General features: G+C 42.3%; 1 protein-coding gene across 8 annotated transcripts in view; it reads right to left on the bottom strand.

The window, feature by feature from the left end:
* Unc79 (unc-79 subunit of NALCN channel complex) overlaps window positions 1-13,293 on the bottom strand; it is a 246,882-nt gene that overhangs the window by 29,146 nt on the left and 204,443 nt on the right. For all 8 annotated transcript variants that reach the window (XM_085697861.2, XM_048449516.3, XM_048449519.3 and 5 more), the window contains 2 exons: window positions 12,343-12,411; window positions 9,257-9,367 (listed from right to left, as the gene is read on the bottom strand). In XM_085697861.2, coding sequence (XP_085553987.2) covers window positions 9,257-9,367; window positions 12,343-12,411 — 180 coding nt within the window. The remainder of the gene's footprint in view (window positions 1-9,256; window positions 9,368-12,342; window positions 12,412-13,293) is intronic.

Here is a 13,293-nt window from a genome sequence, read left to right on the forward strand (position 1 = left end):
TGTGTGTGTGTGTGTGTGTGTGTGTGTGTGTGTGTGTGTGTGTGTGAGTGAGACCTCGTGACCTCCTTCCACCATGTGGGTTCTGTCAAGTTCAAGTTGTCAGGCTTTATGGCAGGTCCTTCTGTCCTGACACAACACCACTTTACTGGCTCTATAACAAACCTTTCAAAGCGGTAAATGGGGGTCTAGCTTCAAATTACTCTGTTCACAATTTTTTGTTTGGTTTTGGTTTTCCAAGACAGGGTTTCTGTATGTATCCCTGGTTATCTGGAACTCGCTCTATAGATCAGGCTGGCCTCGAACTCAGAGATCCACCTGCCTCTGCCTCCCGAGTGCTGGAATTAAAGGCGTGCGCCACCACTGCCTGGCTGCTCACAACTGTCATATAACTCCATGTAAGGCTGGCAAAAGGGGTGAGCAGAGGACACTGGCAACAGGAAAAGGTTTCTTGACCAAATCCTAAGGTTAAACGTGTGATGACTGCCAGGTGTTTTGTAGCTCTCGCCTGTATTGCATCATTGTGTGACTCTGCCGCAGCCTCTGTTCTGAATACACCATACACACACACACACACCACACACACACATCACACACACACACACACACCACACTACACACACACCACACACTACACACACACCACACACACACACACACACACACTGCACTGTGCATGCTGGACTGCACTGCCTGAAACACCTCTGCTCAGGCTGTGGCATACAAGCGACTGTTGTGTTCCTGTTGTGCATACAAAGGCTCTGCTTTTACAGAAATACAAGGTTTGCTGTGGAAAAGACTTCTAAGATGGTCCCACTGCCGTACTGCAATTTCTAAGCATGTGTGCACTAAGTGAGTTACCTCTGATTCACAGAGTTAGAATGTTTGATTTTAAAATTGCCGTTTGGCTGCTGACTTACATTTCATTTTTTTACGATCCCTGCATAGATTTTAGTTTGGGATTAGGAAAAGGTTGCCAACAATTTGAGATGGTCTTAAACTCCACAGTTTTTGTGCTAAGTGTTTATGCAAAGCCTGCTTTTCAGCTCTGATGAGAATAAAATAAAAATGCCAAACAACTCTGAAAAACATTGAAGATAATCTATGTCCTGCAGTACTCTATTTATGTCCTGCAAATATTCTGGCAATATTTGATTCTTTATATAATAAACAAGCAGATCCAACTCATTAATAAGAATTTTTAATAAAGATTTTTAAAATTTATTTATTTATTGTTTTTGGTTTTTTGGTTTTTCTTAAAGACAGGGTTTTTCTGTATGTAGCCCTGGCTGTCCTGGAACTCACTCTGTAGACCAGGCTGGTCTTAAATTCATAGAGATCCACTGCCTCTGCCTCCCGAGTGCTGGAATTAAAGGTGTGTGCCATCACTGCCCGGAATTTTTTATATTTAATGTTTGTATATGTATCTGTGTGTGTGGGGGGGTGGGTATGTGCCCATGAGTGCAGGTGCCTGCAGTAGCCAGAAGAGGGTGTTGAATCCCCTGGAACTGGATCTATAAGCGGCTAGCTGTAAGACACCCAGCATGGGTTCTGGAAAGTGACCTGAGTCCTCTGCAGGATAGGTATGCTTTCTTACTGAGCCATCTTTCCATCCTTGAAACTTTCTTTTACCTTTAATAAATGGTAAATTTATGTACACCAAATAACTGCTCTAAAATAAATGCAACCATGATTTATTAGTAGTAAATGTTTGGCCAAATGCCTATTTCACAGTCCTGTAGATCCCAGCGTCTGTCCTCTCCTTCCCCTGCTGCCCTCGTCTGCTGGAGTCAGGAGTCTGCTGCCCTCGCAGACTGGGCAGTGCTCTCTGATCTGTCCTATTAGTGTGCAGGTACAGATGCGTCTGTCTGCAAACACTGAATGGACACTAGTGGTGCAATGGCATTCATTCCAGGGTGGCTTTCAACTTCCAGCTCCGTTATTTCAACATTTAGGTGTAATCAGCGTTGGCTTTTTCTCTTCTCCTGGTTGTCATGCATTGTTTCTCTCAAAACTACTCCTGTTGTACAGGAACTCAAGGTACTGGCTCAGAGTTAACTGTCTTGACCGTAACATGCCTGCCATCATGTTTCTTTTTGACAATACCCTTTTTCTTGCCATTTATCTGCTTTTCTTGATCACTGTGATCAAGGTCTGGCCTTAGGGCCACCTTTGCTGTGTTGCTCCTCTGTGAATCTGTGTTTCCTCCTTCCCTAACCACTCTGCTCTCTCTTATAATGCAAATGGGCTGTTTTAGTTAATTTAGTTTTTCTTTCTTTGCAGCAAAGTACTGAGGACAGCGGCTGGGGACTTCTTCAGTTTGTAAACTGCTTGCTGTGTAAGCACGAGGACCTGAGTTCACATCCCCAACACGCATGAAAAAATAAATAAATAAAAGCCAAGCTTGGCAGTTCATGCTTGTAAGTCCAGAGCTGGGGGCAATGACAGGCAGATTTCTGACCTAGCTAATCAGGGAACTCAGGTGCACTGAGAGACCCTGTCTCAAAACACAAAGTTGGGCCAGAGGAAGACACCTACATCAACTTCTGGCCTCCATATGTACATACATACACATGTATTTATACACACATACAGTTATGTAAGGCATTAAAAGTGCTTTCCAACACATTATGGCTATAATGCTCCATTTTGAAGATAATATTTTCACAATTGGAACTAATATTCTAAATTCTCTTAAACATTCTTTTGATTTTAGACTTATTAAACAGTATATTGCAGCTGCCAAGTATAACAAGCCTCGGGTACTACTACTGCCACCTTGTACACACTACCACACATTAGCACAGGGCTGAAAAGTCTGAGTTTTCAGAGCCCTGCTGATCAATAGTCTCGGGTTGTGTGCATAGACACTCTCATCCACTCACACAACCTCCCAGGACAAACATGCACTTACTCTACACAGGCAGATAACATGGTGGGCACAGATCTGACAAGGAGACAGGATCCATGCATCTGAGAAGAGGGAACAGTCAAGGAAAGAATCTCAATGATTTCTCCATGTAGCTGGGAGACAATATACTTACCTATGTACCAGAGGTGTGTGTGTGTGTGTGTGTGTGTGTGTGGTGTTGGTGTCTGTGTTTCTATATGTATGTGTTTGTCCGTGTGTCTGTATGTAAGTGATGTTTGTGGCTGTATTTGTGTCTGTGTGTCTCTGTGTGTGGTGTATTTGTGTCTGTGTGTCTGTGTGTATGTGCGTGTGGTGTGTTTGTGTGTCTGTGTGTATGTGTGTGGTGTGTTTGTGTCTGTGAGTCTGTGTATTTGTGCACATGCGCACACTCTTCCCTGTTCTCAGGACTTTGAAGGCTGATGTAGCTGTATTTGCATAAATAGAAGGAACCTCTTCTAACTTCTCTAGGGGTAAAGTATAGGTATAGCCCATATACTTATACTTGTTTCAATACTCAATGAAATGTGTGACTGAATTTATCAATGTCCTTTTACGGTTATATTAATTTTAGAGACTCTGTTCTTACCTCTATAGAGCTTTAGAACTGTCACATTTTCCTGATGAAGCGTTCCCTCTTTCAGTATACAATGACTTTATAATAATGCTAACACAAAATTCCAACCTACTGTCATTTTTCCCCACTAGTATCTGTCTACATATCAGCCATGAGTACCATATCAGCCACGAGAACCATATCAGCCATGAGTACCATATCGGCCACGAGAACCATATCAGTCATGAGTACCATATCAGCCATGATATCATATCAGCCACGAGTACCATATCAGCCATGAGTACCACATCAGCCATGAGTACCACTATATAAGCCATGAGTATCATATCAGCCATTTCAAACTTTCTTAGTGTCTTTAGATATATTTTAGGTGTGTCTTTTCTAGGTAACATGTAACTTTGCTTTTAAACTCCAGTCTGAGAAATCCTAGCGAGTATGGTAAACATTCATCACGATCACTGCCATGTGTAGGTTCACTCCTATTTCCTTAACGGAACTGGTTGCAGCTTGTTCTCTGTTGCTTGTCACAATTAAGCTCTTATCCTATTTTAGCCTATACTTGTTTGGAACTTACACATTGTATTTCTGGCCTTTGGAGTTTACACTTAAAATGTTGACATACATTATTAAGAGTTTAAAGACACTGGTAATCCCAGTCCTTGTGAACAGGACCTGTGAGAGACTGCATTAACTTCAGTCTCAACTGTTCACACACGCACGAACACACACACAAGTACAGATACACACAAACACACACAGACACACAGACACACACACTCACACCCTATATACAGGTTATTGTTAGCTGGTATTTTATTGTCCTTTTGTTTTCTGCTTAGTTAATATCATCACTACTGTTGCTTCATATTGCCAATGATCACTTAGACTTGCACATTTTATTAATTTCTTTGGTAAATTTCCTTCATATATTTAAAAACTTCTTTATTGGGTCAATTTCCTTCTTATTGTAATACATCTTGAAATATTACTTCGATAAGAATATATTCACATTTTCTGGGGCTGGGAAGATGGCTCGGCAGTTAAGAGAAAGTACTGCCCTTGCAGAGGACCTGGGCTCAGTTCCCAGCACCCACATGCAACAGTTCATATCTATAACTCCAATTCCATGCTCTCCTCTGGCCTCCTTGGGCACTAGGCATACACATGGTGCATATACATACATGTAGGTATTCACACATACACAGAAAGTAAAAATTAATGAATCTTCAAGAGAAATAATATTTTATTTTCTTCCTCATAAATACCTCCTTAGCCTCCATTCTCTTCTTATTGTTTTTATTGAGCTATACATTCTTCTCTGCTCCCCTTCCTCCCTTCCCTCTCCCCTTCTACCCTCTCCTGTGACCTCACACTCCCAATTTACTCGGGAGATCTTGTCTTTTTCTCCTTGCTATGTAGATCCATGTATATCTCTCTTAGGATTCGCTTTGTTGTCTAGGTTCTTTGGGGTTGTGAACTGTCGGCTGACATTGCTTTATGTCTAAAAGCCACGTATGAGTGAGTACATATGATATTTGTCTTTCTGGATCTGGGTTACCTTACTCAATATGTTTTTTTTTCTAGATCCATCCATTTGCCTGTAAGTTTCAAGATGTACTCCATTGTGTAAACAGACCACATTTTCCTTATCCATTCTTCAGTTGAGGGGCACTTAGATTGTTTCCAGGTTCTGGCTATTATGAATAATGCTGCTATGAGCATAGCTGAGCACATGTCCTTGTGGTATGATTGAGCATCCTTTGGATATATACCCAAAAGTGGTATTGCTGGGTCTTGAGGTAGATTGACTCCTAATTTTCTAAAAAATCTCCATGTTGGTTTCTAAAGAGTCTGTACCAGTTTGCACACCCACCAGCAATGGTGGAGTGTTCCCTTTACCCCACATCCTCTCTAGCATAAGCTATCATCAGTGTTTTTGATCTTGGCCATTCTGACAGGTGTGAGATGGAATCTCAGAGTTGTTTTGATTTGCATTTCTATGATGGCTAAAGATGTTGAGAAATTCCTTACCTATGTTTTGGCCAGTTGAGATTTGTCTGTTGAGAGTTCTCTGTTTAGGTCTGTACCTCATTTTTTTTCCATTGAATTATTTGTTCTTTTGATGTCAAGTTTCTTGAGTTCTTTGTATATATTGGAGATCAGTCCTCTTTCTGATGTGGGGTTAGTGAAGATCTTTTCCCATTCTGTAGGCTGCCATTTTGTATTGTTGACTATGTCCTTTGCTTTACAGAAGCTTCTCAGTTTCAGGAGGTCCCATTTACTAATTGTTGTTCTTACTGTCTGTGCTACTGGGGTTACATTTAGGAAGTTGTTTCTTGTCTGCCAATGTGTTCAAGTGTACTTCCCACTTTCTTTTCTATGAGGTTCAGTGTGGTTGGTTTTATGTTGAGGTCTTTAATCTATCTGGACTTGAGTTTTGTGCATGATGATAGATATGGATCTATTTTTTAGCCTCCATTCTTTCTGTTTTTAAAACAGGAAAACTTACTTTAATCTCTTTAGCCTCCATTCTTAAAAGATGTCTTAGCTGTAGAGAATTCTAGGAGAACATTTTTCCCCTTATATCATCTTAAAGACCTTTCCCACTAGGATCCATCTCCCTCTGGGGTTGCATTGTGCTGCTCTGAGGTCCTGCTGTTAAGTCTATTTTCAGAGTGTTTTCTCTCAGTTATTTTCTTTTTCTTGTTTGTTCCAAATCACAGTTGGTCATATAAACTGACATGCAGGTACGTGAGTGGGTACAGGTGGGTGGGTGCTAGTGAGTGGGCACAGGTGAGCGGGTGCAGGTGATCAGGTGAGTGGGTGAACGTGAGTGGGCACAGGTGAGCAGGCACAGGGGAGCGGGCACAGGGGAGCGGGCACAGGGGAGCAGGCACAGGGGAGTGGGTGCAGTTGAGTGGATGCAGGTGAGTGGGTGCAGGTGTGTGGGCAAAGGTGCGTGAGTAAAGGTGAGTGGGTACAGGTGAGCTGGTGCAGGTGAGTGGGTGTAGGTGAGTGGGTGCAGGTGCTGAGCAAGTGCGGGTGAGTGAGTGAAGGTGAATGGTGAGGCTGGATCTAGAATATTTTTGGACACATTGTGTCCCCAAAAATAGAGCTGATGATTTTCATTAATCATGGAAATGATAAAAGTCTAGTCTGCTTTTCTACATATTTACTTAATGTGTGTTAGATCTTTTTATCTTTCATTTTTTAATCTCTTTGTCTGAATTTTTTAAGATTTGTTTTGCTGTTTTCCCTTGTCCCCAATTCTCCCTTTAAGCTGCCTCTAATTTGCTAGTTAACCTGTGAATTGAGTTTTTTTTCAAATGTTAGTGGTTACTTTTCACCTTTTATCAAGCTTAAATTAAGCTGATTTTTTTTTTACCTAAAATGACTAAATCTTTTTCTAGTATTTTTAATCCTTTGCATGCTTATAGTATAATGTATACTCTGATAGCCCCTGTCTCATGGTTTTCATATTTTAGGAGGAAGAATATCACTATTTATTGGCTCTACTAATCCAGGCCATGGTGAGTTATTTTTACTTGGGGAGAGTGGAGCTTCATTACTTCTGCTCATCAAGGGTTTAGCTCCAGGAATCATGCTGGGCTGGCCTGCATGCTCACCTCTCCAGATATGCCTGAGGTTTGTTTCTGAGCTTCCTTCTGCAGAGATGCCAAAGCCAAGTGCCTGTTGTGGTGTCTTGAGGCTTCAGCTTGCATGTATCATTGCTCTTAACAAAATCTCAATTGTTCGATTTTACCAAAAAAGACCTGGGAGCCAGATGCTGAGGTGAAAGCCTGCTAGCTCAGAGAGGCAGGGAAGGCAGCCAGCTGAGCTTCCTCCTCCACTGTCATCCCCGAAGCCTCTCCTCTCCCTTCTCAAACAAGTCTCCACAAACTGAAGGTCCCGCCCTTCTATTTCCTGTGTGTCTCTCTATCCATCCTACTGACTCCCTCTTATTCTCTATAGTTTTCTCTTAATAATCTTATGTTCACTTCCTCTCAACTGGTTGCTTCCTCTGCCTCTTGACCAACCCGGTTTAGAATATTCAATAAGAGGCCCTTGGATTAAAGGTGTGTGCTAGGGCTGAGCCACACCACAGCTAGAAACAGGTTTCTGAAGCATAATAACACAATCTCAGGGTTCATAGTGTGATCAGATATCCTGAAGCAAAGTATTATAAATTCGAACCAATCTTTTCCATGATCAGTCTATGTCTACTAATTCTCAAGGAACATCATGTTCTTTCTCTGTTCAAAGGCTAAAACACATAGCATTGCTTGTCACGGCCGATTACAAACATATTCCTCCGGAACCACCCTTTTACCCAGCGTATAGTTTTCCAAGGGTTTTGACTTCCCGAGGGGGATGACTCCGCCCCAGCTCCTGGCCTGGAACTGTCCTCAAACCATCACCCCTTTGCTTGTGTGGACTTCAGCATTCGAGCCACTACCTTGCAGAGACAGTAGCCCTCCATAGACCTGATTGTGTGCTTGCATGTTTGCTTGCATTTTGGCTCTCCATCCCTCTTCTTTTTCCCTCCATCATTCTTAAAATATTAATCTTACACTTACAGTATCGCAAACATTCTAAAAGTATTATATTTCACCCAGAATTCTAGTCTTCAGTGGGGTGGATCTGGATTTTCTATGACTTCCAGGAAAGGATGCCTCCAGGACTCTACACTTTCTCCTGTCTCCTCACTGGATTACATAAGGAGATGCTGTTAGATATCACTATTTTAAATAAAATGACTTCTAAAAATAAAGCATTTTACTGTATTTGGTGTTATGTTGTATAGCTATACTTTTTTGAAGCGTAAAAGAAAAAGGGGGTTAAGTTACTTTTCAAGGATAAAGTGCAAGGAAAGAAAATACTGACATCTTGAAAGGCAGAAAATATGTGCTCCAGGCAGGCCAGTAAGTACCCGAGAACGTACAAGGCCAAAGAGAAAATTATCATGGAACACTTACCATGGCAAAATGGATCAAGTTGGTAAGAAAGATGACCAGGATGCTTTTTATAAATAGAATGAAAGCTTTGTTGTAAAATGAGAGTTTTGGGGGGAAATAAAGGGCTCATAGAAGGAAGCAACACAAATAAAGAGCATTCTGAGTGCTCAGGAGGGACCCACAGAAGCAGAGGCCCCATTGAAAACAAGCTCAGGACACTGGGCCTTGGAAGGGAGCATTTGCAGTGTCCCCAGGATGGGAGGAGCCGCTTTCCCTGCTGCCTGTATTTCCCTAAGACCAGTGCCTTCCAGCTCTGATAAGGAGGCCATGTCCACTGGATAGGACGTACTTTTCCATTTTCTCAGACTTGGAGGGAGAGAGGTGCTAAAGTCAACCCAGCAAGGAGCCATGATTAGGATTCTCCTTTCAGAGGTCAAGAACCCAGTCTGGGGACATAAACATGGGGGCATTAAGGAGCACTCTAGAGGCCTGTACAAGTAGCGAGCTATTTTCTCTCCTTTGGTTATAAAAAAAGACACAGTGGCAGTCTGCCCACTCACGATGCTATAGCAAACTTGAAAAAATCTTTATGAGGTCACTTAGACCATTAACTTGCTCAAAATGCTTCTTGTTTTCTAAACCATGCGGCCTCATTCTCCGAATCTGCACCTTTCAGGACCAGTTAATGAATGATGCAAGTGTAAAGTGTCCAACAGACCTCAGTATAAACACTATCCATCTTAACAGCAATAAGGCAGTGACGACATCAGATCTGATGCTGCTGCCTCCAGCTTCATGGGAGCACACAGGGAAGCTTACCTTAGTGAACGCTCGATAGCACAAGCCACACAGCTCCACCAGGTAGGCCAGAGTGAAGACTGCATTCTGAATGACGAAGCTGAGCAACTTGGAAAATGGTTCCAACAAACTCTGCAATGAGATCAGAGCCAAGTAAAATTGCTTATACCTTCACTTAAAAAAAGAAAAGTACCAGTCTTATACTTTAACTGCTAGAGCTGGTTTTTTAAAAGTTTGATGCAAGCTGCTGTTAATAACCACTCTGTTGCTCTAAGAAACCAACCCACATTTCAAAAAGAATGAGTTAGTCACTTTATTGCTCAGAAAAAATCAAACCCCTCATTTTCCCACATGGCATCTTTTACAAACCCTCCTTATTACAGTCCTGTTCTCCTGCCAGGCTAAGCAATCCCACCTCTGTGAGGCTGGCTGAGATCTCCCAATCTGTTCCACTGGACCCTCAGGTGTCTGTGGCTCCTCAAATTGGTACCTACCAGTTACACTCTGAAAAGAGCTCTGTGCACAGCAGCACCAAGTACCTAGAGTTCAAACACAGTTCCTGCTGCCCAGCTTCCTGCACGTATTTATCAGAGGGATGTTGTCGGTTTGTTTCCCATCTGAACCCCACCATCAGAACTCAGTTTTAGTTTTGCAGGCTCTCACAAATCACCCATTTTGTTTGGAGAGCACCCACTAGTGTCAGGCAGTGCCTGGTGCTTTTGCATTGTGTATCTGTGAGGTGTATGCTTGTCCTGGAGCCGCAGGGGCCAGGAAAGAACACAAGCTCCAGGCTTTGATGCTGCTCTTCTTAGCAGAAATCTTGGATCTAGATATGCATATAAACAATGCACTCTCTTATTGGTAATATAAGAAATTAAAGTGCTATTTAGTACTCCAGAACCATACATCTCAACAGCCACACTTCAAATGCCACCTCGGTGAATGTCTACATGACATTTTCACTCGAAAGCTCTTCCTTAGAACAGACGTTCAGAAAAGGACTGGCTCAATAAGAAGATACAAACATTTTTACTTTTTGTGCGTTCACGTGTGAGGGTGTGTTTGTGCCATGATATACATGTGAAGGTTGGTGGACAGTCTCGGGTATCAGGTGAGGACAGCCTCACCTTCCACCTTCTCTTGCTGTTGGCCACTGTGCTGCATCCGGTTTTTATGTGGGTTCAGGGAATGGAGACTCAGGTAATCATGCCTGAGTGCCAAGCGCCTTTGCTCTCCCAGAATCTCTGCAGCCCCAGGGATAAACTCACTTTTAAAGAGTTATTTTATTTTTACTTATATATGTGTGTGTCTGTGAGTCTGTGTATCTATGTGTGTTTGTATGTATATGTGGGTGTATGTGTGTATTTGTGAATGTGTATGTCTGTGTGTGTGAGAATATGTGTCTGTGTATATGTGTGTGTCTATGTGTCTGTATGTGTGTATGTGTATCTATGTGTGTTTGTATGTTTGTATGTATATGTGGGTGTATGTGTGTATTTGTGAGTGTGTGTGTCTGTGTGTGTGTGAGAGTATGTGCGTGTCTGTGTATATGTGTGTGTGTCTATGTGTCTGTATGTGTGTATGTGTTTGCATGTCAGTGTCTATTTGTATATCTGTGTGTATCTGTGAGTGTATGTGTGGTTTCTGTGTGTTTGTATGTCTATGTATGTGTTTGTATGTCTCTGTGTGTGTTTGTGTGTGTGCGCGTAGCGGTGTGCAGGAGCCTGAGGAAGCCAGAAGAGAGTGTCATGTACCTGGGAGCAGGAGTTACAAGGGAGTGTGAACTTCCTGGAACCAAATTTAGAATCTGCAAGGACGACAATTATTGAGCTTTCTCTTCAGACCTGATACAAGACTTTTGGGGGTTCCTTTTATATTTGCATAAAGATCAGTTATTGTTTGTTCTTTGCCCCCTGAAAATGGATGTGTATTCCATTACTGGTACTCCTCTTCAGAAACCTATGTGGTTATATAGAAAACCTTAAGAAAGCTTTGAGATGGTGCCCATAGATAGAAAGCTAGATTCCATCCTATCTGGAAACACTCACACCTAAACAGCAGCTGACAGGCAGCAAACACAGCAGAAAAACCAAGGAACTTGTTCTCGAAGGACCTATGCTCAAGTTTCAGACCAGTCACAAACTAGCTATGACCTTGACCAGATATGTTGCTTCAGAATCTATGCCTTTATCTGTACAGGCACAGGCTGGTTCATCTCTCCTTGCAACTGGCTAGCATGAACTGTGACTCTGAAAGTGTAAAGGAAACAGCTATCAGAAATGTGCACTGCTGGAGGATGAGCTAGCATAATATAAGTTATAGCTTAATATAATATGTAAGTTATAGCTACCAAAATATAAGTTCTTATACGCTGCACAGAAGGCAGCCAAAATATGTGAGTAGGGAATGAGACATGGTCTTGAACATCCCACATGGCTCATGGTCTTACTGGGGAGCCTGTGGTGTTAATACTGAAAGCTTGTTCACGGAAGTGCTTCCTATGGATAATGGAGCATCTAGGAGTCTTATATGGGGCCTTGAAAGGTGAAATGGTTTAGAGTATGTCAGGCAGAGGAAGCAGCCTGGACAAAGGTGAGGGTCTGAAACTAAAGTACATGTGCAAAGCATGAGGTACAATACAGGAGCATTCAACACACAGTGTCCACTGTCTTCAGGAAGATAGCGATGCTGACTTCACGATGCAGGGGGAATGGGACAAGTAACAGAAATTAAACTGGAAAGGTGCGCTGGTGAGAAGGGACGGAACTGAATGCTACATCAAGGAATTTAGATGCCACCCTGAAAGAAACCGGAAGTCATCAAAGTCATCCTTTTAACTAAGGAACCAACACCAACCCTCCTTAGATGACTCAGGCCATCTGGAGGATAATCTGGATGGAGCGATAGGCTTGGCCCAGCCCAGAAGGATTACAAATGGTAGCATTGCAGGATGTTAGACTCTGACCCAGAATGACGCTAAAGGGGGGCGGTCCAGACGCAGAAGCCATATCTTCAGTATTGCTATTTTCCTCTTCCTATCTTTCCGTTAGAAGATAATTAAATAACCAACCAGGAAAGCTTTTCTGAATCATTTTTAAAATACGTACCCTCGTGGCATTGGTGGAAGGTATCTTCAAGAGGCAAATCATGATTCTCAAACTGGAATCCAAAGAACACTGTGAACAGATATGAGAAGGCAAGAGTCAGCTTTCTTTGCTTCAATTATTCCCTGCATATATTTTGCAAAAAGAAGGATGTGGGATGTGGCACTGCCAGCGAAGGGCTTGCCACACAGGCATAAAGTCTCAATTTTGTGCCCAGAACCCAAGTGAAAGAACAAGCTGAGTGTGGTGTCTGGTGCTTATAAATCCAGTGCTGGGGCGGTGAAAGCAGGGTTCCCTGGGGCTCGCTGGTCAACCAGCCTGGCCAACTCAGTGAGCTCTAGGCCAAGAAGAGAACCTGTCTCACCACAACACAGCAGACTGTGCCTGAGGAGTGACACCCAATGCTGACCTCTGGCCTCCACATGCCCACATACTCACAGGGATTCACACACACACACACACACACACACACACACACACACACACACTCATACTCATGTGATACACACGCACACACATACACACAAACCCATGCACACATGCAAACACAAATCATACTGTAACTATCTCTATACTGTTTCCTACGTCTATCAAAAACAATTGCTTTCAGACTTTAAAACTTTAATGAAACAATTATGCAATGTTAAAATAATTATTAGATAAATTAATTAAATAAACATAGCTCTGAAACTATTTCCTAAAGATATAATGCCAGAATTAAATGATAGACAAAGTTGATAAAGAACTGGATGGATGGATGGATGGATGGATGGATGGATGGATGGATGGATGGGTGGATGATGGATGGGCAGATAGGTAGATGGACAGACAGACACAAAGGTTAAGAAGGCAGATGTTAAATGGATACCAGTTTAAAGAAGTATACTAAGGAAAAGTTATCTGAGGGGTGGAAAAGCTAATAGAAATCATTAGTCCAAATAACCAGCTTCATCA

Source organism: Myodes glareolus, chromosome 11 (assembly GCF_982192425.1).
Source record: "Myodes glareolus chromosome 11, mMyoGla1.1, whole genome shotgun sequence".
In the NCBI taxonomy this organism is placed as follows: Eukaryota; Metazoa; Chordata; class Mammalia; order Rodentia; family Cricetidae; genus Myodes; species Myodes glareolus.